Source organism: Xiphophorus couchianus, chromosome 2 (assembly GCF_001444195.1).
Source record: "Xiphophorus couchianus chromosome 2, X_couchianus-1.0, whole genome shotgun sequence".
Classification (NCBI taxonomy): Eukaryota; Metazoa; Chordata; class Actinopteri; order Cyprinodontiformes; family Poeciliidae; genus Xiphophorus; species Xiphophorus couchianus.
Genome location: NC_040229.1, coordinates 31,524,666 through 31,551,971, shown reverse-complemented (window position 1 = coordinate 31,551,971; position 27,306 = coordinate 31,524,666). Strand labels below are relative to the sequence as shown.

The following is a 27,306-nucleotide window of genomic DNA, read 5'->3' as shown; positions in this document are numbered from 1 at the left end:
CCCCTTTTGACACCAAGGTACGTTCCCTTTGGGGAGCGAAATAGCAACTGAAAACCGTTGACACCATCTGATTCATCCTCAGACTCGCACGGCTGGTTTATGATCACAATCTGCAGGGTTTTTTTTTTTCAATATTAGCATAGTTGAAACCTAATTTACTGTCATGTGGCCCACTCTGTTGACTCAGAGAGGAAAAAAAGCAGCACTACTGAACAACACATGTCTGACTGCAATGGGCTTAAGGGGGCCAGAAAGAGAAAGTGTCACCCACAGTGTTCTGCCCTTTAATTAGTTGTAAAATAGGTTTTTAGTGTTAATTTTGTGACAATACATTGAGTCTTTTCTTTTGAAGGTCATGTCAGGGACGGGACAGGAAATCAGCCACTTCGTTTAGTTTTAGCGAAGAGGTGCATCAGCTTTTCTTTTGTGCCAACAGCATCACCGTCTGTAAGTTTTCATTCTATATTCTTGAGTAGATTTCATTTAATATGTTATTCGTTAAGGATGCGTGAAGCAAACGTGGAATTTGATAGCTGCACAGCGCTTCTGGGTTCATGTTGATTCGTTTTGGTTCATAGCTTTATAATATTCTGTGTTTAACTTTTTTCTAATGCTAATAAATTCAACACATTTTTTTATTTTTTATTTATGTGCCACAGTTTACTCCATGTTACACGTGTACTTGGGTCACCAAAGTAAAGTGGAGGCAAAGAATCTACATCCTGACTCATTCAACGGCTTGCTGCTATAATTGTGTCAAGGAACACACAGGGAGAGCAGAACACACAGAATGAGAAACGGGGTGGACCGTTTTGGTTTCTGGTTTACGCCATCTTTAGCAAGTCGAGACTTGATGAACTGGTCTTACTTTCCACTACAAATGTGAGCAAAACTTCTTTGACATTCCGCTGTCAAAAAAAAAAAAACATTCTTCAATTTTTGTGTTTCCAATGAGCGCAATTAAAATCTCGCGCGAATAAGTTTGGTCACGCGATAAGTCATTAAAAGAGGCGCCATCGTCCTCGACCACTTCCTGTCGTCTTCTTTGTCGTGACGTCTGGTTGTTGATCACACGACTCGTGTGACGTGGGGAAAAAAAGCGTAAATATTGAATAAATATTTTCGCACCTAACATCTGACTGCATAAAAAGTTGGAATTTCATCTGTTTTTTTTTTTTTTTTTTTCTAATTAGTGGTGTTTTAAATCCTTCAAGCTGGCCCCGGTGTTACATTTCCAGCTTGTTCCAACCAGCAGACAAAACAGATTCCTTTATGCCTCCATCGGTTCAACTGGCAGAAAATTGCGAGAGCAAAAAAATTTTGTCATAAAGTAAATGAGATGCACTTGTCGTTAGTTTAAGATGTATTAAATCTGCTGTTGTTGCAGAGGTAAAAATGTAATGTTTTGATTTTTAATCCTGTTGTCTTATGATAATGAGAAGAAGACTGTTTTGTTTTTTGGGGGGTCTTTTTGTCCTCGGCCAACAGTCTCCTATGAATGGAGCCTGAGGCTGTTAATTTGGGCGTGAAGTTACAAAGCTGTCGTCGGCAAACTTCAGGTGATATTTTCTTTCACATACATTTCGGCAAAAAGTTTCTCTGCTGCTGAAAGATGCTTGGAAGTGATGCTGATTCATTAATCCAGAAATAAATTGCAATTGACAGGCACTGAAACCACAGAGAGCAGGTTTAATTTGCTATACTGCATGTCAGGCTCAAAGCAGTGTCAACCTGACAAATAAAAACCATGCGTGTTATTTAGAAAAGTTTCCTGAGCCCCACAAATCAGTAGCATTTTAATTTTTATTTTTTTTTTTGCATGGCTTTTTACCCAGGGTGCAACTAATATTTAAAGTTACAGTATGCATCTTTGTTACATATTTGACAAAACTGTCTCAGATAATCTGTGAAAAGTGGAGGGACCTGAGTGGATGAGAAGGTGCATGCCAGAGTGATTGACAGCGCTAAGACCCGCCTCCTGGATCTGATTGGTTGTTTCTAAATAGGAGGAAGCAGAGGACTTCAAATTTTTTTCCCCCAGATCATCTGTCTCACACCATACTGTAACGACATAGTCTCACCAAGTATGTAAAAAATATATTTTTTATATAAAAGTTACATGCTGTAGCTTTAAATGACTATTTCTCTGCTTTCTAAGGAATCTGTAAGGCATTCAGTCAAACCTGTTCAATTATAAAGTAACTGGACAATTCAAATTTATATTGAGGTGTTCCACACCAAACGGTTTCGGATTCATTACTTTTTAAAATTTAATTTATAAAAACGCAGAAGCCAAACCATACCGTACCTTTTCACATCAAGACAACTTTAGATTGAGACAAGCGTAGATGATGACATGCAGCATCCAGACTTTCAATAGGCAGAAGAACGTATCCGTAAAAAGAGATAATAGAAACTGCCCAAGACTCATTTAAAAGCAGAAATGACTTTCATGCAACAGCTAACAAATTCTGACTTGTGGCTCCAGTGGATTTTTGCCTTTCCAGTCTCGAAGGCAAAACTGATCATGGGGGGACTGCAGCCTCCGGCAGCCTGCTCAGAGTCAGACGCACACTCGGACTTCACAGAGGTGGAGAGCACGTACGCAGGATGAGTCCTAGCTTGTAAAAATGTCTTAGCCGTCCTTCACGCCTGACAGGCACCAGGCTTCTGGTAATCACATCACTTAAGGCAGCTTGTCAGTTTCACAGAGCTGATTCCCTGAACGGACCAGCACAGTACACACTCTGTCTGGTTTGAATAAGATTATTCAGCGTTCGAGAAACAAGGAGATAAATCATGCATTCCTTTCCACAGCTATCATCAGCATCAGTCTAAATCCCCCCAAAGCTTCCCTACTAATTCATAAAACGATGTTTGAAGTAGATAGATTTTGGTCTCGATGGGGATGTTAGCATCAGTTTTGTCAGTCATGAGGTTTTCTTTATTCTTTATGTCCAGATTCCAAATTTTATTCACTAGACACGGCTTTGGAATTTGTCAGGATGTCTCAAAATGGATATAAGGCCGCTGGTTTCACGGAAACCTCCTTTTGCACAGCGCAGTGAGATTTTTGCATTTCTAATTTGATCCATGCAATAAAAAAAGTTGAAGTGTCAGTCGTTTCCCAAATCCAAATTGTGTTTACAATTTGCGGCAGTTTAGACTCGGTTCAGATATTTGCACATTTTTTTGCACCAAAAAAAAAGAGAAAAGCATTGAAAAAATATTTTTATAAAATGTTCAAATGGAGTAAAGATTTTACAAAGCTGCAATTGTTCAGTTTAAAGTAATTCAGTTTAGGCTTCATCAGGCTGATGTTTTAGATTTAACTTGAAGTAACAGTAACAACGTTCATTAAGTCGAAGTGAAATAACATAACATCATTAGACAACCATGATGTATAACAATAACACGTTCCAACCAGCTGTGTTTTCATCCACCATATAACTGCTCAGTTTGACATTTTGAACGTAAATTAGCTTAATGGAAACTTGTTTTCTGCTGAAAAGTTGAGTTGAGGTATTTTTTTTTTGACCATATTGAAATAGTTATAATTAGCAAAATTGCAAAGGAAACACTTTATGAGCCAAATGACCAACAACTAGCTGTTACTGGCTCTTACTACAGGGAATTAGACTACAGGAAGTAGTTGAAGGACGATGACGCGGCGTGATTTTTAAATTACTTTAATTGCCTTCATTTAATGGAAACACCGCAATTGCACATTTTGCACTCGCTTGAAATGGAAAGCGGTGCACTCCTTGTTGACTAGATGTACTAATAAGTAACAGAGAACTTGTTTGAGGAGGAACTGTCAGATATTATTTTTTTTTTCTTTGTTTTGACCACCCACTAACACAGTAGTGCCCTGGGCTAAAGGCCAAGCATTGTATAAAAATCTGTAACTGGGTTAAACTCGATGCCCTGTGAAGACAGATGTTGGAGCTGCTCTGAAGAATCTGATGTCCCCAACTGTAAACAATCAAAACAGGCTAAAAAAAAAAAAACACACACTTCAATGTTTTCTGCACTTTGCATCAGTGCAGTTTTGTTCCTTAACAAGTTGAGGAAACAAATCACCACTTCCGTTAATAATGACAGTCTGCATTCGCTTTTAGCGCAGCAACAGTTGTTGTTCATTAATCAAAAGCAATCCGTAACCATTTAAGTCTATTAAACATTAGAAAACAGCGTGAAGAGCCAGCAGCTCTTCCAAAGTTCTCACAGTGACTTGTAGATCATCACCCCCAACCCAGACATATTTCACTCGCTGTGACAGAAAACAGAACGAAGCCAGAACATCTTGTCTGAGAAACTACACTCTGTAGAGTTTTTCTTCCCGAGTGTTCCAAAGCAATAATGTTTTTAAATTGTTTAAGTCAAATTGTTGCTGGCCCTGAGAAAATAATGGCAACGACTTCAAAATCGTCTCCCAGACCTTCCATCAACCTCCCACTCTCACTCTAACAACAGATCTGTCATCTGGGGTCTGGTGCTGCTCTGAATCTCCATAACTGCCCTGATTTCCGGCACTAATCTTTCCATCCACACAGATCATAAAGGACTGTGCCTGTTGCCAAGACGATAACTCAAATCTAGTAATAGTAAATTCCCAATACTATTAAACAAGTAATCTACAGCTTTACATGAGTAGAGTAGTACTTTAACATGTAGCCCTACACCATCTTCCTTCGTCTCATATGTGAAAGGAAAACACCCACCAGGTCATCTGATACACTTTGGTACATGAGTTCAAGAGGCGATCGCGCTGGTTTTACATTTCAGACAGGAGAGAACCCAACAAAGCTTCACACCACGCAGATATCGCTGGCAAACAGCAGAGATGTCTGACTTTTTCCTTGCATCTGTTTATTATTGTCATCAGACAGTGGGCTTTCTCTTCCCCAACATCTAGAAAAAAATTGTTTGCCGTCCTTACATTTCATTATTTTATTTTTCTTATTTTCTGCTTGATTTTTTTTTTGGGGCTCAAAATTATGTTACAAATTGAAAAGGAAGTTGAAACAACCAGACACTGGATGAGGATGAGAATGAAAAAGATTCAGTCAATCAAACTTCTGCAGGACTTTTAACTCAACATGCTTTACAGTGTTGCTCTTCTTTTTAGAGTAATGGAGTCGAAACAAGCTTGATACTTGATCAGTGATCAAATGATCAGCCAATGTAAGAGACTGATGAGAGAGACGACCAATCAGATCTTATGGCAACTCAGCTCTGCAGGAGCACCCCATTGGATTCATTTTTGCATTGACTGGTCATTAGCGTGGCATTGATGTGTTAAGGTTTGTAAGCAGCCTGTCGTGTCCAGTCACTCTTCTACAGTCCTAGTAGAAGGTCAATGATCTGGCTTGGCAATTTCCAGTTTTGCGATAACTATGCGAGGCATGTTTTAGTTACCGGTACCAAGGTGTACCAAGGTTTTAAAAACTTAGGGTTCCACAAACACTAACATTTTCAATCTCCCAAAGGTTTGAAGTTCTTTTTTTTTTTTTTTTACCCCTCCAGGGGGTCTTTTGTGGGCTCTAGTGTCCCTCATATGACAGTGGGCTGACAGGAAACGGGGAAGACATCCGGCAAATATCCTCAGGTCCTGGAGTTGAACCCGCGACGGCCGCGTCGAGGACTCAAGGCCTCCAAATGCGGGTCGCGCTAACCGCTACGCCACCACGGCATGCCCGGTTTGGAGTTCTTTTAATGAGATGCCAGAGTACAGTTGCATGTGGGACAGAGCAAGACCTGAGCCTTACCCTTCAGTCTACTCTGTGGTCCACTCGACTACATCGTCGCTGATTTTATCATCTGTACCCTTCGCACTACGATGTGTTGGTACTCTCTGTGGACGGTCACATGGACAGATTTTCGACCTGTGTGCACGATGATACCCTCATTCAGAGGGTGACGCCAATCACTTAACGGATACTATAAGTCATGGGTCAGACCATGAGTAGGAGATTAACAACAACAAAGCTTTATTTTGAAGGAATTGAGTGAAGAGCTTCATTTTGAATCAATTAGGACAATGTAACTGCATTGATATCCAGGTGAGAAATCCCTTGACCCTTTCTTGTTGTCTCTTTTCTTCTAAGTTTTCTCAGAATAACCAGAGTACAAATCATCCCATTGTCGCTGCAGTGTCAGCTGAATGTCACTGACTGAAGTGTGATCGTTCACCAGAACTGAAAATAACAGGGGGGCCTTCTTACCCATGAGGTCCAAGTGGCTTGGCTTTTGATTTGCCCCTCCCAGACCTCTGCGCACTGTGGTGAACTGACTGGAGGAAGTCTCAAATACTTTTGCGTCTTGCACATGGTTACAGATATTTCTGGTTGCAACAAATGAAAGGAGCACCAGCCATCATTCCTGTTGAGGTAATGCTGTTTTCAGACGGAAGTTGGCAAACTGTGAGTGGTATGTCAATTAACCAGCTGGCTGCAGGCTCTTGGTTCACCTCCAGGGTTTTTTTTTGTTGCTTTTTATAGAACTAAACAAAAGAGGTGAAATACTGTACTCTAATGTACTTCATATTTAGTGCATTGTATTTTTAGTCAGCATGTTTGCTTAATTCTACATATTATATAACTAAAGAACTCTCGCATAAAAATGTGTTCCAACTATAATGATTGCTGCTGTTCTGTTTTGAATAAAACCTATCCGATTATTTTAGACTTTTCTTGTACATTTTTGCATAAACACCTTAAAACTATTTGTATTCAAGGTTATCATAGCTTGAGTATTTCACACAGAGCCATGGGAGTTACAGATGTGTCGGCAGAAGTCTCTGGTTGTTTCGCTGTCTGAAATCAAAAGTCTCCTCAAAATCAAACTGTTGTTTTTCCAGCACAATAAAACCAGTCTTAAGGTTTTGATTCCAGTACGAGGACATATGACACTCGATCGAGTAACGGAGATGGATCTAATTATCCACAGGGCGAAAAAAAAAACCACAAAACAAAAAACATGAGGGTTATATTTTAGCTGGTTTAGAGACGGGAGTAGTGAGAAAAATCTGATTAATTAACACTCCTCCCTGGCATGCCCTCTTTTATTGTTGCTTCACAACAAGAGAACAACAGGAATTGCCAGTGTCCTGGGGTCATTTATTGGCTCCAGACTTGGCTCCAGGACCATAAATCATCTCTGATGTTCACTGAGATAATTAACCAGCAACGGGGAAGGAAGGAGCCTGACTCGGATGGGACACGCTTAAAGTCATGGGGATCCAGCTGAAGGGACTAGACTTTTAAACCCACGGCACCGAGACCCTCCAGCTCCCGCTGTGCCGTTTCGTGCCGTTATGCTAATCTGATTAGCGATGTAGCAAATTCGCTCACATATGATTAGCAGTAGGTGCGACTCGAGCACATCATTGCTGCATTTGCTGCGGTGCCCAGCCGTCTGCGTGCTTCCAGAAAGGTGTGGCCGCATAGATCCAATGACGCAGCGCTCCATGTTTCTCCTTCTCTTCCCTCCTTGGCCCTTTTGATCTGCATGTCCAAAGCAAGCATGTACATTTCCCACTGCATAGTATAAGAGTGATGTTTTCTTCAAAGATCCTGATGTTAAGAGTTTTTTTTTTCTTAGCAGGCCAGGGGGCCGCCACAATAAAGAAGAGGTAAACTGAACCCCGGATTGCGTGAGCAGCAGAGTTTGACGATTTACAGTTTTTTAAGAGTCTGGCCATTTGTGCTTTTGAATCACTGCTGTGTAATACTATAAGTCTAATAAGCAATATTAGCTTGTTCAGAAGTCAGGATATCTGCTAGTGCAGAGCTTGCAGTCAGCTGCTTTTACACGTCAGCTGCTCGTACTCTCATAGCGCTGCTTTAGGAAGAGTGACAAATTTAGTGTTTAAACCGTTGACTTCGCAAACAGCTGAATTTGGTTTTCTGTTAAGGAGGAAAAAAGCAAGCCACTCTTTCTAACCAGACACATGTTGGAGAAATATCAAGTCATTTCCAGAACTTTCTTTTGCCTCTCGCCAAACCAAAGCCGTTTTGAAGCTTCTTAAAGCCCAGTCAGTCCCTCCAGGGTTTCGTAATTGTTTTCTGATTTCTTTGCAAACAAAATCACAGATTTTGTGGCACTACATTAGCAATATCTGCAAGGGATTTTACAATGTTTTTCCCCCCCAATAACCCATACCAAAGGTACCATATAGCAAAGTGTAAAAAAGAATGCTCCTCCACTCTCGTGGAGAACAGAATGATACAGATTTGCGTATGACATCAAACTTTTTCTTACCCGCCACATCGATCACGGACTGAGTCAGCAGTCTAGTAAAAGTAAGAGCTACTGTCACCTGCAGACAGGAGTAGCACCGACATAAACTCATTGTTTTTGACCATTTTTAGGAAAAAATTCGCAACAATCTCACAATTACCCAGTAAAGCACACAAAAAGGAATCCAAATGCCCAGGTAGGACATAAAAAAAGACAACCTAAATGAAGATTTTAATTTTTTTATTAGCATTACCATTCTCTATTAGACACATTTCAATAACAGTTGTTTTAACCACCGTTTTAAATTAAAAACCAAAATGATTTGGTTGAATTTGACACTGAAACAAAGTAGTTAAAGTTGTTGGAATGTAACCGTGATTGCTACATGCTTGAGTTGAATTTTAGTCATTCTAATGGCTGATATTGAAAACCGTCAAAACACATTTCTATTGTGCTTTACTGTTTTTTATTTTTTTGCTAAAAAAAAAAAAACAGTTTTGAGAAACTCTGTTTGTATGTAAACTCACTCTGCCAATCCAATTTCTACCACCTATGAGCGACATAGCCTGAGCACGTCAAACATTTGATCCACAAAAATCATTTTTAATGAATCTGAATACAAGTGTAAGTTTTTAACCCATCCCTATTGTCTGCTAGGTAATGTTTCCTAGTATCCATACACCTACAATTGACTGATTTCATATGTAAGCCCATTTTGTTATGATCCATGCAAAAGCTGGTGTCCCTGTCTAAAACACTGATAATGGTGGCATGAGTCTAAAGGCGTGCCGTAACTGAAACTGAAGATGCACATCCATAATAGAAAGATATAGATACACGTTTCAGATTTTATTTATACGGTGTTCTTTGACAGGATTCGAGCAGAAAGACCCTGTGTTTTATGCCACAATGTGGGTTTTTTTCTGATGGAGAAAATGTTTCCTTTTCAACAGCAACAACTTAGACATTTCTGTTAAGATTTATGGTAACAAAAATGTATATAGAAAATGTTAATATATTAGTTAAGTGATACTGGCCCCAATGTCAAACAAATATGGGACAGAAACATGGATGATCTGTAAATCGATTTATAGATCAATAGTTTTATTGCGTCAGTTCTCAAACAAATCCACACCAGACAAATTCAAAGAGTCATGGAGCCACTTTCGGTAAAATCAAAGCACATGGTGTTAATGTGAGCAAAAAGAAAGAAAGCAATAAAATAAAAGCTCCTTAAACACATAACGCAGTGATAAGTTAAGGATCATTACTGTTAGGGTTTCCTTTTGTGAAATGTTATTCTTCTCAGCACCAAGCCGACGTTATCTAGACCCCTCGTCTGAAAATATGTCAGTTGTTCTGACGACAGATCATGAGCTGGAGGACAGTAAAGGTGGGCTGGATTCACCCAAACGGGACGTTTTGAGTTTTCACGGCCGTAGGAGTTGCCCTGCGTGGGAGTGGAGCGTTCGATGAGGATGTACGATTTTATTTAGTTTTTTCCTCAATGTGGTTGGCGAGGGGCTGTAGAACACGTACTGATGGGGGAACGAAGACTGACATAAAAACAAAACAGTCTCATTACGCCGAGGGGTGAAGCTGAACAGCCTGCATCACTTAAAGCACTGAACTGAGTGATTACTATTTCATTCTGGTTCACAATTTCAGGTGTCCTATGTAAACTGAGGAACATCATTTACCCGAGACTTTCCAAATCCTGAAATTTACGTAGATAGTTTGAATATGTGTCAAGTCTGTTTTGATACACAAGAATGCAGCTCTTTTTTAAAAAAATATAAAATAAAAATCTAAGAAAGGGAAGGAAATATGTCAGACGCTATAGAAGCAATCAGTACAGTGGTCCATGCATGCTGTAGTAATTTGATTTTCTCCTCAGAAATCAAAACAGTGAAAGTGATTTGGCTTATGTTTTAAAAAGAAAAATTACATTAAGACACAGGATGGTTTTCTTTTTTCCAGAAAAAAAAGTAGATGAGGAGAAATTAACGTCTGCAACTTCATTAAAATACGGTTTTAAGACTTTTTACTATTTTAAAATTGTAGCATTCATATGCGCCGTATTCATGACCTCTCATTCACACATTGCCTCCACCCCCATCAACATAATTAAACTCCTGAGATAGATTTATCGTATTTTATTTTATCTTTTCAAATCCAGCCACCCATCTGTCTGAAAACCTTTTGCTGGCGGCTCCGGGCCCCACAGACGTGATATGTCTTTGCAAGCCGTTCACAACCCAAAAACATAACTAAATAAATAAATAATTTTAAAAAATCCCAGTCTGGCCGCAGGCTTCAGGAAACTGGCGCTCCCTACTGGTGCCAAATGTTCTGTGAAGGTGTGAAGTGGTCCCGTCCCAGGCACCTGTGGCAACGCGGGCCCAAAGCACATAAATAACAGGACTTGGATTTGGACTTAGATTACCATCCACAGACCTGAGAACAGTAGGAGTCCGGGCATCATTTCATGAGAGACTTGACATACAAGTCTAGTAAATGTGTTTACTGTATACTAAGGTTGATGGAGATTGATTGATTGTTTCCCCAGGCCTTTATGGGCGCATAAATCCCGGATGAAAGGTGTCCGTCCGTCCGCTCTCACACAGATAACGCCTGACCCGCAACGCAAATCATAAAGTGAGAGCTGGAACGTAACACCAGCAGCAGGGATTCCTTCACAACACTTTCCCTCATCCCCTTTCTGCACTCACACAGTACGCTCCTCTCTGCCTGCAGCAACGAGCTCGACGTCCTTTAAAATAGTTTTTTTTTTGTTTTTTTTCAAAACAAACAAAAAAAAAAACAAGAAAAGAAAAGAAGAAAATCTGATTAATGGGATTTAGTGCGCTCGGCCTGGCAGCCGAAAGTCTGGTTTTAGTTTGGCTTCCAGTGGGAATTTTTCAACTGCATTACTCCAGTAAACACGAGGCGCTGACGATGGAAAGTTTACGCAGTTTTTTTTTTTTTAAAAATAGATCTAAAACGTGAAAACAGATACAAGTTACATTAAACATGGCGATTTATCTTCTTTGCCTGCACTTGAAAAAAGTTATATATTTATTACTTTTCTTAAAATGCCTTTGACATAATAATAATAATAATAATAATAATAATAATAATAATAATAATAATAAATACAAAGCTTGCGCATGTTTGAGTCCAGCCACAAACATGAAGGTGTCACCGCTTCTGTCGCCTGTCAACCCGTAACTCCTCCAACCCCCCCGGGGTAACAGAAGCGGGTTGAGGGAAACGCGGAGGCGCCGCTGCGCACCAACCCCGGGAGGAGAGAAAAGACGCATATTAGTTTCAGGTCTTCGCGTCCCTGTGTTTTGAACCTGGGGAGCGGGATACGTGACGAATCAATTTGCACTGGAAAAAACAAACAAACAAACAAACAAACAAAAACACGCCTCAACAACGTATTATGTTTCAGACGTGTGAATTCAGGAGCAGGACTCTTGGGCAGGGTGGCGACCCGGGGCGCAAATAGTACTTAGATGTTTCCGACTGGCGCAAATAAACTGACAGGGATCATTCCGGTCTACAAGTGAAACGGGAAGAGAGTTTAGTCTGCATGCTTAGAGGAAAAACCAAGTAAATAAACGAGGTTTGCCACTTTGCCTCCACATGACAGCCCAGCAGCCTAATAAGACTTCTGTTAAAGTCAACCAAGGCGGTTTGATCCCTTCCTCGGCTTTATCCCGTCCACTCAGCGAGCCAGTCAGCTCACTCTGATTGAAGTGAACTGTTTCAGAATCCGGTGAGCGGAAAGGAAACGTGTTCAACGGAGAACGGCATTCTTGCAACCGGATCGTATGCCGTTTATATCCGCCGCTACGTGAATTGCTTATTTCCTCCATGCAGCTTCTTGCAACCACACACACTCCCTCCATATGAAAAAAAACAAACAAAACAAAAGTACAAATCAACTTACTTTTGACTTCTTCATATGGAACGGCAAGAGGTAAATCCAGTGTGCGCGAAAGCCTATTTTATTTTACTTCTACGATGAGGAAAGGGGTTTTCATCATCCTTTGTGCACATATCCAATGCCTAAGTCAGAGGTATCCAAACAGAGGAGAAAAAAAGCCCCGAGGAAAGTGACCACGGCGAAATAACAATAATAAAATCTAATTCAATCTTTGCACCCCGTATGCTCGTGTAATGTGAAGCGCACACAGCCCGCTCGTTCTAGGCTACAACATAGATCTAGATACTGAGAGGAGCAGCGCGCAACAGCACGGAAGAGGGAGGGAGTCCAGCCTTTATGATGCGTAAAATCAGCAAGAGCCGCCCTACGACGGGGCCGCCTTCACTTCTCCCGGCTGCCAGTGGCAAACAGATGGCAGACGGACAAACAGGGTTGCTCAACGCAGATGGGTTTCTGCCGATGTCAAAATTCATTTTTTACAGGTGCGAGTAAATAACGACGCTGAAGTCATCGAGGACCGGAGGTCGGACAGGCCAGATGGGCCGCGATTAGCGTGAATGGTGCGCAATGAATGACTCCGAGGATTAACGAGTCAAACTGTGTGTCCCAGGCTTTCATACAAATCACGGCCTAAAGCATCCAGAAACTTCGTGTGACTCAAACAGCCAACTGTGAGCCTCCCATGCTGGTAACAGTTACCTTTAAGTTCAAAGAGTTTCCCCACAAACACAAGGAACAGCTCAGTATGTGAAACCTCGTTGCTACACACGGATTTATGCACTTCAAAGTTTTTAGTTCTACAAAACCTCGAGGTATTGAGAGCGCAGCATTGACTTTCTACGTTTGGGCTGATAAAAAAAATAAAAAAATGTTATTGTCAAATTTATTTACAAAGCAATTTTAAAAACAGGTTTAAAAACTGCCCCAAAAGAGATGGTGGAAAGAGAAAAATAATAATAATACATTATATATATATATATAGTCTCCAGGATCAGTCCACCAACCAAACTGATGTTGAACTGACTTCTTCCATACCTCCAGTCACTTTTATTTTTTATTAACTTTTTTTTTGTAAATGATGTGCAACATTTTCTATTACGCCCTGCTCTTTTTGGAGTAGTGCTAGATATTTTAGAGGTTTTAATTTTTTTGTAATACTCTGAATCCCAATATTCATGCCACATATGACAAGAGTAATAATAATAATAATAATAAGTGGATAAAATAAACATAAGAACATCACAACAAAAGAGTTACGGTGTCAGGCCTCGATTAAATGCCAAAGAATAAAAAGCACAGCTGTTTAAAATAAAAATGTTTTTGAGAGCATATTTACGGCCTGAGGAAAACTGCAGACCTGAAAGTTGTCCAGGTGAGTCATTAATAACTTTTACAGGCAGATTAAGTCACAAGTGGCCATTACTAAGGAAGCTGTCTGTTTAGAAGAGCGCTGTCCCCTAAGCAAAGCATTTTATTAAAGAAGAGTTGAGAGGAAGGAAAAAATGTTGCACAGAATGGCGCAGAAGAAACAATAGCTGTGCTTCCATCATGAAACTGTGTCGACACCATTTCGCAATTATGGTGTTTATATTCAAGAATAAATGCAATTAAAGTCACACATGTATTAGTTTATTTATGCAATAAGTCATTAAAAAATATTACGTGACCATGTGAGACAACAAGCATGTTTCTGTTGCCGCTTTCTGAAATAAACCAAGTTTGATATCCTGGCGCCAAAACCTCTTAGTTTTGTCACGTCTGTACGTCACACACACACACCCACGCACGCACACACACACACACAAACACACCCACACACACACACGTTCCTGGACATGAGCTGCAACTGTCACATTCTTCACCCCTGAACCAGAGATGTCAAAAGCATCTTGAGCCGAGGAGGGCTAAGAAAAGAACTCGATGTCGTCTGCTCAGATTGGAGCAAATTTTGCGTTTCATTGGGAAAGCAAAATAGTAGAGTATAAAAGAATCGTGGAGAGGCACAGAATCCAAATTGTTTGAGGTTCAGCGTGAAGTTTCCACAGTCAGTGATGCATCAGGCTTTATCTACACAAGACTGTTCTTGTTCTAGTCTTAGTGTCTGGAAACTGGCGATACTTTTGGATGTTGATTGAGGAAAAGTCCTACATTTAGATGGCACTGTGTGATTGTTTAGATGGGATTGCCAAGATGCCTTCAACTTGCTGCAGTTGCCATGCCATGGCACTAGATGGTGCTGTGATTTATGGACATCGTCGAAACGCACATGACTACATCTGACCACTCAGGTGTCCTAGCAGCAAAGTTGCAGGCAAAGTTGAATTTTGTTTCAAGCTAGACTTACTTTCTTTTACTATGTAGCGGTTGCTAACAGATATTTGTTTAATACTGCAGTAAGTATGGCAAGTCCCAGCTTTTACTGGAACTGGCCAGTGACGACTGGTCAGTGTACACATACTCGCCTAAATCTTTGAAAAAGTGGTTCAAAAGTTCAAGATTTTCTCTTAACCAGGGTAAATTCATTGAACGTCACATTAACACTAGGAGTACTAGGTTTTCGACTTCTCCCCAGACTTATTGAAACAGAGTCAAAAGACCCTGAGTCCAAACTGACGACTCTGATGGCTCAAATTAGCATTCTTCTTCAATTGTAAATGTGGCCGTTGACCGTCAGGCCAGAAGGTAGGAGTGTGAATAGTCCATGTTGGGGGTGGGTATCTATGATACCTACAGTTTAGTTTTGAAGCATACATGAAGTGTTTTTGGAGAGATGTGACCTTTTGCAGCTGATCCATGATGTTGTGCTGCATTATCCAGGTCATTTTGCCAAATGTACATAGAGTTTGCAAAACATACAATCTGTTTCAAAAAATATGCAAAGGTTTTTCTAAAAGAAATTAGTAATGTTTCTCTTTGAAATAAAGCTAAGAGGGTATAAAATGACAGTTTAGAAATAAACTAACCAAATTAATTGTGTTGATCCACCTCAAAAAAATCATGCAAAAAGTGTAAGCAAAAGAAATCTGGGAGACTTAGCACATGCAAATTTGCATGCAGCCTTTTGTGCTGTGGAGGATAAATAGGTGACTGCTTCACCTATTTAGTTCACAAGAACTAATGGCATTTATTTCAGTCATAATCTTGCGGGGGGTGACTAAGGTTCCATCACTATGTGACAGCTGGTCAGCAAACCTGGCAAACATGATTGACATGGCAGCACTGAATGCACATGTGCTTTATCAGGCATGCATTGGGGTGCAGGAGAGACGGGTGGACTTCCTGGTTGAGCTTGCAAAAGAGTTCGGTAACTCTCATGTGAGTGAGAAGAAGGCACACAAGGAGAAACTGCTTCGGCAACAACCTTCCACACCCAGCTCAGGCAAAAGGGCGAAGTGTCAGGTCAACCATCGATGCAGGATGCGTGTCCTGAGGCCGAAACATCGTCAGTGACCCCTCACACCCCCACCATGGACTGTTCTCCCTGCTGCCCTCTGGAAAGAGGTTCCGCAGCATCCGGTGCAGGTCCACCAGGTTCCGAAACAGCTTTTTCCCACTTGCCATCAGACTGCTGAACTCTTAACTGGACTGCACTCAAAAACTGGTCTCCACTTTATACCTTGCACATGTACAGAGCTAAATAACTTCTATTTTACTGTCAGTCCTGCACTTTATATTTTATATTTAGATTTATATTCATATTTTATACTGTATTTTATTTTACTCACAACATTGGAACCTCAAACATTGTCCTGAGCCGTATGCAACGAAATTTCGTTCTGTATACACCCTGTGCATTGAAAATGACAACAAAGTCAGTCTAAGTCGAAGTTTAAGTCTAAGGAACAATTGTGCAACTGTGAGATGCGTTACCAGGGTACTGATAAGGTAATGGCCTTATTTACAGAACAAAAGCACCTGCTAGATAAAATCCTTCAGGCCAGTTGGCCCATCTCTAGACTGCATAGGTAGAAAGGCCATTCTGCTGCTACTCCGCCATTGGCCACAAGAGCGGTTACTGTAAACTTCCTGTTGACAAGAGAAAGTAGGTTACAATCTGCACAATTATAGGCATTTAATTGCGAGGCATCTGTCTGTATGTTGTTTAACCTTACTGCCAGTCATAATTTCAACAAAGACATAAGATATGTCAGCGACGGCATCTTTCCCTCATCCATTTCTGAGGATACATATTCAGATCCTTTGAACTTTGTCACTTTTCGTCACATTACAGCCGCAAAACTTAAAATTAGGAAAACTAGAGAACGGTGGTGGGGATCAGTGCAGTCGGAGAAGGACAGCCGAAGGATCCAGGGGTCAGAGGCAGTGGTGGAGAAAGTACTCAAAAAATGTACTTAAGTAAAAGTACAAATACACAGGCAAAAATGTACTCAAGTAAAAGTCAAAGTACCATATTAACATTTTACTTAAGTAAAAGTAAAAAAAGTACTGGCTTTTAAAAATACTTAAGTATTAAAAGTAAAAGTACTTGCTGAATACATAACCTAATCGCTAATATCATTAAGTGTGCCGATAGTATTTAATTTGAATACATCATAAATGTGCCATTTTAATAAACAATGTCACAGATTAAATATATTCTTATTGTGTTTATTCTCTGTAAGTGTTTAGACTTAGATATGTGATTCTATGCATCATAATTTCAGGGATGGAAACATCTTATTTCCTGTCCTAACGTAGCATGAACTTCATTAGTGACATTTATTTAGAAAGAAATCCAACTGAAAGGGGATGGAACGAAGGTGTGGGGGGGAAGACATGCAATCGAGGAGCCACGTAGCAGAGTTGTAGTCAAGACCACTGAACACGAGACCAAGACCAGCGCCCTGCGCTACATGACACAATAAAATGAAGTGCACCTATCAAAATTGGTTCTCAGATTGATCTGAAAGATCCACATTTCCATAAAAACACCTAGATATAAATACTTAGAGCTGAAATATATTTAACCAGTATCAATTACAACTCATTTCATTCTGTTTTGCTTTCATCGCTGTGCTACAATCCGCAGAGGTCGCCTGCCATCCCTATAAAAATAACGCCCTGGGCGGTTGCCCATAGTGCCCATGTCAGAAACCACAACTGTCTACACCATTAAACCATGAAACATAGCAATTAACTGTAATTGCTATGTTACAATTACAGTTGTAATTGTAACATTACAACAACACTATGAACACTGTCCAACGGCGCAACAAGCAGAAGGAGCACCATGACTGTTCTCATCCTCCCTCCCACTGCATGTTTGCCACCATGACAGGAGACAAAATCAATCAATGAGCATGCTCTGTGTTCATACGTTCAACTTTTACTTATTCGGCAATTAAATAAATGTGTGTGTGTGTGTATATATATATATAGCTATATATAGCTATATATAGCTATTGCAGTGTATACAAGAACAAAGAACGGCTCTCAGTGAGGCTTCAGTCCCATCAACCTTAGTAAAGATCCGTCCAGAAGAATCGGATCGTTCCTGAATCCACACAATAATTCAGCGCATGAGTGACAACTTTTTTTCATCGCAGATGCAACATGTGTCTCAGTACAGCTAGCTTTGCTAGCATCACGTCCACAGATCTTACCTTTCTTTAAGCTTTCCTTCCAAGTGACGCTAAAAGTTGGACAAAGTCCCACCGTCTGTGAAAGCGAAGCGCTGCTGGTTTTACATGTCGTCATATCTTATGATTTATGCAGCTATTATCGATTAGTTAGACATCTTCTCCCGCTCAGAGGAAACCACTGCGCATGTCTGGAGCTCCGCGTGCTAGTAAAGGGGGAGGCGATGGGTGACAACAGACACTAAGTCACGTTATTGCTTGGATTTTACGGCGCCACCTTAAAGTCCCTGAACTTCATATTTTAACGGACAAAAAGAGAGCAGTGCGACTTGGATGTAACGAGTAACGCGACACTTTTGTAGAAATGTAGTGAAGTAGAAAGTACAGATACTTACTGTAAAATGTAGTGGAGTAAAAGTAGAAAGTACCCATTATTAAATCTACTTAAGTAAAGTACAGATACATGAAAATTGTACTTAAGTACAGTAACGAAGTACTTGTTACTGTACTTCGTACAGTACTGTTCGTACTGTACTGTACTGTACGAAGTACAAGTACTTCGTTACTTCCCACCACTGGTCAGAGGTGACCATCTGTAGTCTTCAGCGGCATGTTGTGCAAATGTTTCCACTCCAGCACAGGTGATTTCACAGCCTCGTCTTGTCACTTCACTACATTTTATGGACTGCAATTTAAAATCCCAGGAAAAGTCATTAAAACTTGTAAATAAAACATCATAAAATGTAGGAAAAGTTCAAGGAGAACAAATCTTTCTGCTCACCCCAGTACGAATAATACAAAGTTCCTTAAAAAATGCTCAGAGTGTCCCAGCCAACTATTTCATCAGTTGTTCTTGTCTCTCTTCATTCTTTGTGTATTATACTCCTTTTGACAGCTACTCTGGCTTCATGCTGTCAGTTGCCAATAAACAATTTCCGTCACAGCAGTGACCGTTGTTGCTTCAACATGAACCTTTTTTACACCAGGCAGGCCAGATCAGGTTGAATTTGGGGAGCTGACGTTCTCCAAGAGTTCCTAGATCTCAGAAACACAGACGGCGAGTTGAACCTCCTGCCATTCTGAGCGCTGCGTGGTTTATTTTTGTTAAGTTAATCTGGCATTTCTCTAGTACTTCCAGTTGAAAGATTTCCTCAAAGAAAGTTGCAGAGGCCAGACATACTTGTAGGACCTGTACAAATCCATAACTAGATAATAATCAAAATGACAGTAATAAATTTCATTTTCATTTGCATAGTGCTTTTCAAAAAACTCTACATTAATCCGACAAAATTGTCTAAATCAGAATATTAAACAGGATTTTAAAAGTAGAACACTTACATATATGACACTTTAAAAAAACGCAGGATAAGAATAAACCAGGACATTAATCACACATTAGCTGCATTTTTGTCAGTTTTCTGTTAATGTCAAAATTGCTGTGCTTCCATTAAATAAGAAATTAAGTCAAAATCACGTGAATAAGCTTATTGAAGCGATGAGTCCTTAAAAATGATAGCAGGGATGGATGTAAACAGTTACATTCATAATTCAGCCATGGCGCTAGCGCTCATCGTCTGTCAGCCAATCAGAGGAGACGTAGGCATCTTATTCAGGCATCAGAGTAGCAAGCCCCGTCTATTTGGGAGTGGCTACGTTTTCCGTTTTGCAGAAATTGTACTTTGGTGATTTTACAGACGAGCTGTGGATTCGACACGTTGGAATGAAACGCAGCTTTTTCTGAACTCGGTCTCGCTGTGAGAGTCCTGGTGGAGCCAGCTGGTCATTGTCTAAAAAATGAAAAACCCATCATCCTCCTACCACTTCCTATCGTCTTCTGTGTGGTTTTCACCAGTAGTAAGATCCAACTGTTGATCACGTGACTCATGTTATGCGAAAAAAAAGTGTTTCTATTGCAGCTTTGAGAAATACAGTTATTTTGATACAGCTGAAAAACCACCTTGTCCCAGGATAAAAACTTATCAAAAACGTGCATCTTTTTGAAAATGGTGTGCTTCCATTAAGCAAATTTAATTTTCTAATTTCAATTTGTGCAATTTTATGGTTAGTTGAAATGACGCTATTGAAGGAAGTTGCAAGAAGGCGTGTTTTGAGATGTGATTTGAATAGGTATGTACACTCAAGGATGTATTTGGGGAGAGAGTTCCAGAAGGCGGGAGTAGGAATGGAGAAGGCTCCATACTTAGGTCCGGTGAATGGTTCTGAGTGGTGGAGACAAGAGGCTGGCATCAGATTAGTGAGGCAGAAAAAGGCCTGGTTATGGAAGGTTTTGTGGGACAGTGAGCCAATGGAGCATCTAGCGAATTGTCATGGGATTTGGTGTGGGTGAGCAGGCGAGCTTCAGAGTTTATTGAGAACTTTGGATGATGAACAATAAAGAATGTGGCTACAGTTATCAAGTTTTGTGGGGATTTAGGCAGGAAAGAACATTTTAGCGAGTGTGAAAGGGAGTGAAGTGTGGAGATAAGCAACACCTTAAAAAAAACGTTTTATTGGCTCTAGTGGCCATTACTTAAAAGTAGTTTGACAGGAAATAGGATAATGAGAGAGGGGGAAGACATGCGGCAAATGTCGCCAGGCTGGGAATCAAACCTGCAATTACTGCCACAAGGACTAAGACCTCCATAAGTGTGTTGTGCTTTGCCCCTGCACCACCACAGCACCCCAAGTAACACGTTTTAATGTGGAAGAAGGCAGTTCTTGCGATGTGGTTGCCGAGGTTTTTGAAGGAAAGGGTGCTGTCAAAGATAACTCTGAGGTTGTGGATGTGTGTTGTCAAAGGTGAGACTGAAGTCCCATGTGGTACTGGTGAGAGATTTGGGATCAATGAAAATAATGTCTGATCTGTTACAGTTGAGTTTGAAGAAGTTTGAGTTTATTGATCATTTTATAGAGTGAGTTTCAGTGGTGATGGGTTTTGGTGAAAATGTAGAGCTGGACATCATCAGCATAGCAGTGGAGGATGAAGGGTAGAGGACCAAGCACCAAACCCCGGGGGACGCCTTCAGGTTGTTTGAGGATGGGGATGACAGAAGCCAGTTTGAGAATTTAAGGGACTGAGCCAGAGCTGAAAGAGCTGGTAGCATCAATGATGAGTGGGAAAATGGCTGGGAGAGAGTACTTTACATAGTTGGATAGGATCCAGAGAACAGGTGATACCCACCCCCAACATGGACTATTCACACTTTTACTTTTTCCTTTGTGAAAAGACGAGTCTGATGACTAAAGCCAATCCTTGGCCTCCATCCCCCAGAATGCCATGCGGTTCTGGATCAAAGTTCAGTTAATCAGTGGATCGACATTCCATCAATTCGCTGATGGAATGTCGATCCACTACATATATAGTAGTGTATATAGAATATATAGCTAAGAGGTTTGTTGTGCAAACCCTAAAATGCTAATCATAAACAGTCATGCTAACGCTAAAGCACAACACCAGCATCGTGATGAAGTTCAAGCCAATTTCAAGTTAAGTTATATCCACCCTTGAAAGAATCCAACACTTGAGCACCACTTTAATTTTGAGATGATAATTTACATATTCTGCTATCACCTTAAATATGGTGTTTGTATCTTGTTCTCCATTGTCTGCGTTTCATTTAGTTCCTGAGAGAGAGAACGTGAGGAGAGGAAACAAAACTGCTTTGTAAACAATCTTCACCCTCTTCAAAATAAAAGCATGAAAGCAAATGTTTAACTACCTGATGAATTTTTAACCGTCAAAAACCAAAACTTCAACACGGATATCAAACTTTGTTCAACTAAAACTTTACAAGTGGAGTGGAAATGGTATTCACTTGATCAATGCTTTTCAGAATTGATCTAATTGATCCAGCTTACAATGGTCCAAACAATTATTAATAGTCTGTGTCCGATTTTGTATAGAAATCTGATTCAGAAGTGTATTTTCCTTCACTGGCTTTAAGCCCAAGCGTCTATCTGAGGTCAACACAGGGTGACAGTTAGGAAAAACTGGCTTAAAGGGGCAGTTTTTGGAGCTTTACATCACATTACAATGTTACTCCCTCATCAAAATCACACCTGGAGTGTTGCTTTGATTCGATCATGCATGTTTGAGAAATCTTTTAGTCTCCAGTGGTAATTGAGCTGTGAAAAAATGCCTGGGTGGACCTAGCTCCGCCTTCGAGGCGCAGCTCCTCCTCAAGACTGCAGCTTCCAAGATTCCAAGCTTTTAAATTTCCACCCTACAGAGAAGCCCTCCCTGGTTATTCCCCCACTCAGCTCCTTCAGACTAGCCAGCAGCAATTAGCAAACACCTGGTGGGACTGTATATTTGCTGAGCTCCTCATATGAGCTAGTTCTCAGTGAAATACTGGTGAAAACATTAAAAGGTTAATAGAGGAGCCATGTTGTAATGACTTACTGGATGAGGAGTTGCAGAAACAAGTTATTAACATACATAGAAAAACCTTACAAAAATCTTATATAACAGCCGAGAGTACGATGGCCACAATAAGAAAGGCTTAAAGTATTCAAACCTATTGCGACTGTACGCAATACGTTTGCGAGGTAACGAAAAAGAAAAAAAAAAGTCCTCCATGTCCCCTAGGGGGGCTTTGTAATATTTAAATTCCTTTTAATGACATGTCTGGTTTTTATAACACAGGTGTGGCGTTTGCCATCTTTTGGTGTGTGTGTGTGATTTACTGAAGCTGCCATTAGTGAAGAGGCAGACGCCGGGATTAGATCACTTTCTATTTTCCATGAGTAACGAACTCAGTGCACTAGAGCTGGGCAGGTTCCAGAAGGGGATCATCTGTTCCAAGCTGCCTATCTCAGTACTTGATCCTTGACCGGTTGGTGATCAGACGGATCACCGAGTGGGAGAAACACACATCACTGGCTATTCTCGCTGTTTATTCAGTTGTTGGGATCTTAACCATTTTAAGCCTGTCATCTTGGATTTGTCTTGTTTATAGCAATATGGTAATCTGACATATTTGCTAAATTAAATAAATAAATAAAAAGTGTAACTGAGTTCTGATGAATCAGCTGTTCGGCTGTCACATGTGAGTAAGCTGTTTTTCTTGAAGCGATAAAATTGTCTGAAGTAGGTAATCCAGGCTGGAAGCACTTTCTTCAAGTGATGCAGCCAAAGAGAACAAAGCCAGACTTTAAACACAATTGATGAATTTTATGTCTTCTGCCACTGTATGATAAATGTCCTAATAAAACACACGCAGGTGACTAGATGACTAGAATAATAATAAACACATAAATCCATAATAATAAGAACTTTCTTTTTGATCATTTAAAAAATTAAGTGCAGCTTTAACTGTTCTATTTCCACAAAACCATCTATTGGGTAGAAAGTCTTACTAACAGAGCATTTCCATGTCGTCGTGAGAGAATAACCACAGTCAGTGCATGTTAAAACACAGTAAAGTGAATTTGCGTGACAGCTAATTTTAAGTGAATTTTTTTATTTTTTTTGTACCAGGACTGTCCATGGACTAAGAAAGAAAATACTAAATATTACCATTTATTAGTGGTTGAGTCTATGGAGACCCTTCAGAAGATTTTTAACTCCAAAATGCTGGACTAATAAGTTCTGTCAAACTATGGAATTTTCCATGACCAAACAAAGGGCTACGTACTGTATGTAGATATATAAATATACACTCATTGGCCACTTTATTTGGCACACCTGTCCAACTGCTCATCAACACAAATGTCGAATCAGCCAATCGCATGGCAGCAACTCAATGCATTTAGGCATGTAGGCGTGGCCAAGACGATCTGCTGCAGTTCAAACCGAGCATCAGAACGGGAAAGAAAGGTGATTGAAGTCATTTCTGGTCTACATGCAGTATCCCGTGTGTGGCAGCAAAACAATACTGCATATCGCTCTAAACATGGTAGTGGGGACACTTTTCTTCACCAAACACAGGGAAGGTGGTGTAGACTAACCCCATAATGTTTGAAGCTGTACTTTCACTGAAACCTTTGACTCAATGGTGCTGAATACAAGTCCTGGTTGAAAGAAAGTGTGAAAAATGTTCCATGTTCTTTTTATTGTGGAAAAGACCATTTGTGTCCATTCACAGGTTGCTGTTAATCTGTAAATTTGAATGTCAACGCACTTTCAGGGACAGACAAATTGTGCAGGGATAACTAAAACAGCTTATATAATGTGTCTACACCAGTAGACCAGTGGCTTATTTTGGAGAGGACATATTGAAAGTCCATTAATCAGTATAATCTAATTCCTATTTTACAGGCCTAATAAAGTGTTCCCTGGCAGATATTTACAGCAAGTCGATTTATCCAATCACTCCTGGCTCCAGCAAACTAAAATGCCTTGAATGCCTTCGGTTTACCTGCAATTTTCCTCTGAATCACATGCTTGTGCATCGGCAGACAGGCTGCAAGATATCAGACATGGGTCCTGTTCCAGGAAAATGCTCGTAAGTAATTATTCTTGCTTTGGGTGCCTTTGCAAGTAGCCACATTATTTACTGTCTGCTTCGAGACAAGTAGTGCAAAGATGACAAAGTGACACAGATATAAGCTACTTTGGTAATTAGTGATTCTTTGTGCTTCATTTCTCTTATAAAGTACCAGAAAGTCATGCAGTGGTCTTGAAGGGTACAACCTGGATAGTTCGCGGCCAACGCAGAGACAGACATCCAGCTCACACCTTAAAGCTCACAGAGAGAGAGACTTTCAGAGGTTTTCTCCATCCACCTCAAGTGGTGTGGCATGAATTTCTGGGCCTGCATAAACGAAAATCTTAATTTGCTCACAATTTATCCCACATATTTTCTCCATGAACAGTAACTGCATTTCCGCTGCAAATGTGTGCAAATATTTTCCCGTTTTCTGACGATGTCGAGAAAAAGCACGGTTGCGATTTCTCCGACAAATAAGAAATAAAATGAAAATCACACGTGAATGAGCTCGTTCACGCAACAAGCCATTAAAAAATATCGGCAGCCATGCATGCAAACACTTAGATGGAGATGTATTCATAACTCAGCCGTGGAACGAGCTCTATCAGCCAATCAGAGGAGACGTCGGCGTCTTCGTCAGATGTTGGAGCAACAGGCCCCGCCTACATGGGAGCTACGTATGCAGCGTCCTTTGGAAATTGTCGATGATTTTACAGAAGAGCTAAGAATTCAATAAGCTAGAATGATGCAACTTTTTATGAACCGTCCGATGCTGTGAGAGCTCTGGTGGAGCCAGCTGGACATTGTCAAAAACAAAAACAAACCATCATCCTCCTATCACTACCTGTCGTGTTCTTCGTCGTTTTCACCAGTAGTAACATCCGGCTGTTGATCTTGTGTGTTGTGAAAATGTAGTCGCAAATCCGCTGCAAAAACTTTTTCGAACAATGTGTGTTTTCGAAACTGCAGTGTTTCCATTAAGCAAGTAAATTTTTGTTATTTCAATTTGCACATTTTTATAGTTGATCAAATTGCAGCCAGAGTGACAGCAGATTATGGGTTCTTTGAAACAATATCATAGCTTTTTTTTATTTTTATTTTTATCTCACATTATACCAAATACCAGAAACTAGTATTCAAATCAGTGAGCAGAAAACCAAATGCTATCAGATGACAGGTTGATGAACAGTGTCCTTTTCTTGGAAGACACACATTCAGGGTTTGTGACGGCTCACAGCAGCTGCCACATTAAAAATGTTTTTGATCCAACTTGGTGCCTATTAAATGAACCAAAGGAGGCAGTGAGCAAACGGGTGAGACGGCCTGATTGAATGTAATGAACTGTTACTGAACCGTCTCCCAAAGTTCCCTACAACATCAAAGTAAAAGATTAGCATTGAGCCATAAAAATAAGTCTTACTTTTTGATGTGTAGGAGAGAAAAGATTCATTTTTGTTTGTCAGAACAGAACTGTTTTTCACTTTCTTTTTTGTGTGTGGTTTACCAACTGAATCTGTTTTTAGCCAGTCATGTGTTCTTCTAACAGTTCTTCCATTCCTGCGCTTTATCAAACTGGCCCTATTCATAATGTGTGCAACCGATTTCTTGCTCCTTTTTATCAGACATTCAAGTAGTGATGAAGTACTTGTTAGCACTGTTGCGCACACGTTTGACACACATTTTTCAACACCATGTGGAAAATGTGACGACCGACAGACACAGATAGTCCTTCTCTGTCTTGAAATCTTAGGCAAATCTTTGTCATTGGGTGTTCATTGCAGCCATGACACCCAATCTGGTGTTTGTGGAGAAGTTATGAGAAAAGAAGTCCTAATTCTAAAGCTACGTCCTCTATGTGTTCCAGTTACGTGAAACAAGGTGGCCACGTATGCTGAACGTTTGACCTGGATTCAGTGTGTGTTGCACTGCAGATCAGGCTGAATGCATCCTAGAGCTGGGCGATAAAACAGTATCAATAGCTAAAGCTGTTGCTACTATATTCTATATATATATATATATATATATATATATATATATATATATATATTCTATATACACTACTATATATGTAGTGGATCGACATTCCATCAGCGAATTGATGGAATGTCGATCCACTGATTAACAGAACTTTGATCCAGAACCGCATGGCATTCTGGGGGATGGAGGCCAAGGATTGGCTTTAGTCATCAGACTCGTCTTTTCACAAAGGAAAAAGTATTTTGTATGTTACACTGAGCTGATGGGACAATGGTGGCAGGAGTTAACCTCACAATCAGTGGGTTACTGGTTCTGAACACACTGTGGGTGAACGACTGAATGTAGTGTGAAGCAATTCGGGGACCTATGGACTTGATCAAATGCTGTATAAGAATAAGCCATTTACCAGTAAATTTTGAGAATCAACAAGAGAGCTACCCCCCTCCAATCTGTAGCTTCGGTTCAGAAGTTAATAGATGTTTGCCGGATCCAGTGGCAAAGTTAAGAGGTAGCAAGACAAATCTGAAGCTACGAGAGGGAAAGATCATATTTGCTAAATAAATGAAGCACATTTAAGGCAACTTTATTTATGTAGCACCTTTCAGTCAGAGACAATTCAAAGTGCTTGTACAAAAAAGTTAAAACATAAGAAAAAGAAAAAACAAATTAAAAGTAGACAGATTAAATAAAATGTTTAAGATAATACATATATTTAATATTCAATAATCCAGAATTTTCAGATATTGAAAACGTCTCACCACAACTGAGTGGCAAATTCATTACCGATATGCAAAGTAGTTCTGCAGACTTACACCAACATAAATTCTTTGCCCTTTGTCACTCTGCCAAGAGGAAGAAGAAGAAAAAAAAACCAAAAGTACCTTTAGGGCTTTTTCTTTTTTTAAAACCATATCATTTTTTGGCAGTTCACACATTCTGTGACAATATCGCAAGTTCACTGAAAGGTAAAGAATGTTTCCTGTTGGGTTAAAGTAACACTCCACTCAAAAATAATTTTTTAAAAAAGTTGATCAAATGTAATCCAAGAATGAGGACCTCATTCAGTCCAAACCTGTATGGTTGTGGTCGGTTTTTGATTTTGACAGGATAAAGGTGATTT

At 40.1% G+C, this 27,306-nt stretch overlaps 1 protein-coding gene across 1 annotated transcript in view; it reads right to left on the bottom strand.

Moving 5' to 3' along the window:
• Nucleotides 1–12,522, bottom strand: part of kitlga (kit ligand a) — a 42,205-nt gene extending 29,683 nt beyond the window's left edge. The window contains exon 1 of the mRNA XM_028036131.1: nucleotides 12,203–12,522. Coding sequence (XP_027891932.1) covers nucleotides 12,203–12,217 — 15 coding nt within the window. The 5' untranslated portion in view covers nucleotides 12,218–12,522. The remainder of the gene's footprint in view (nucleotides 1–12,202) is intronic.
• Between the last annotated feature and the right edge of the window lie 14,784 nt (nucleotides 12,523–27,306).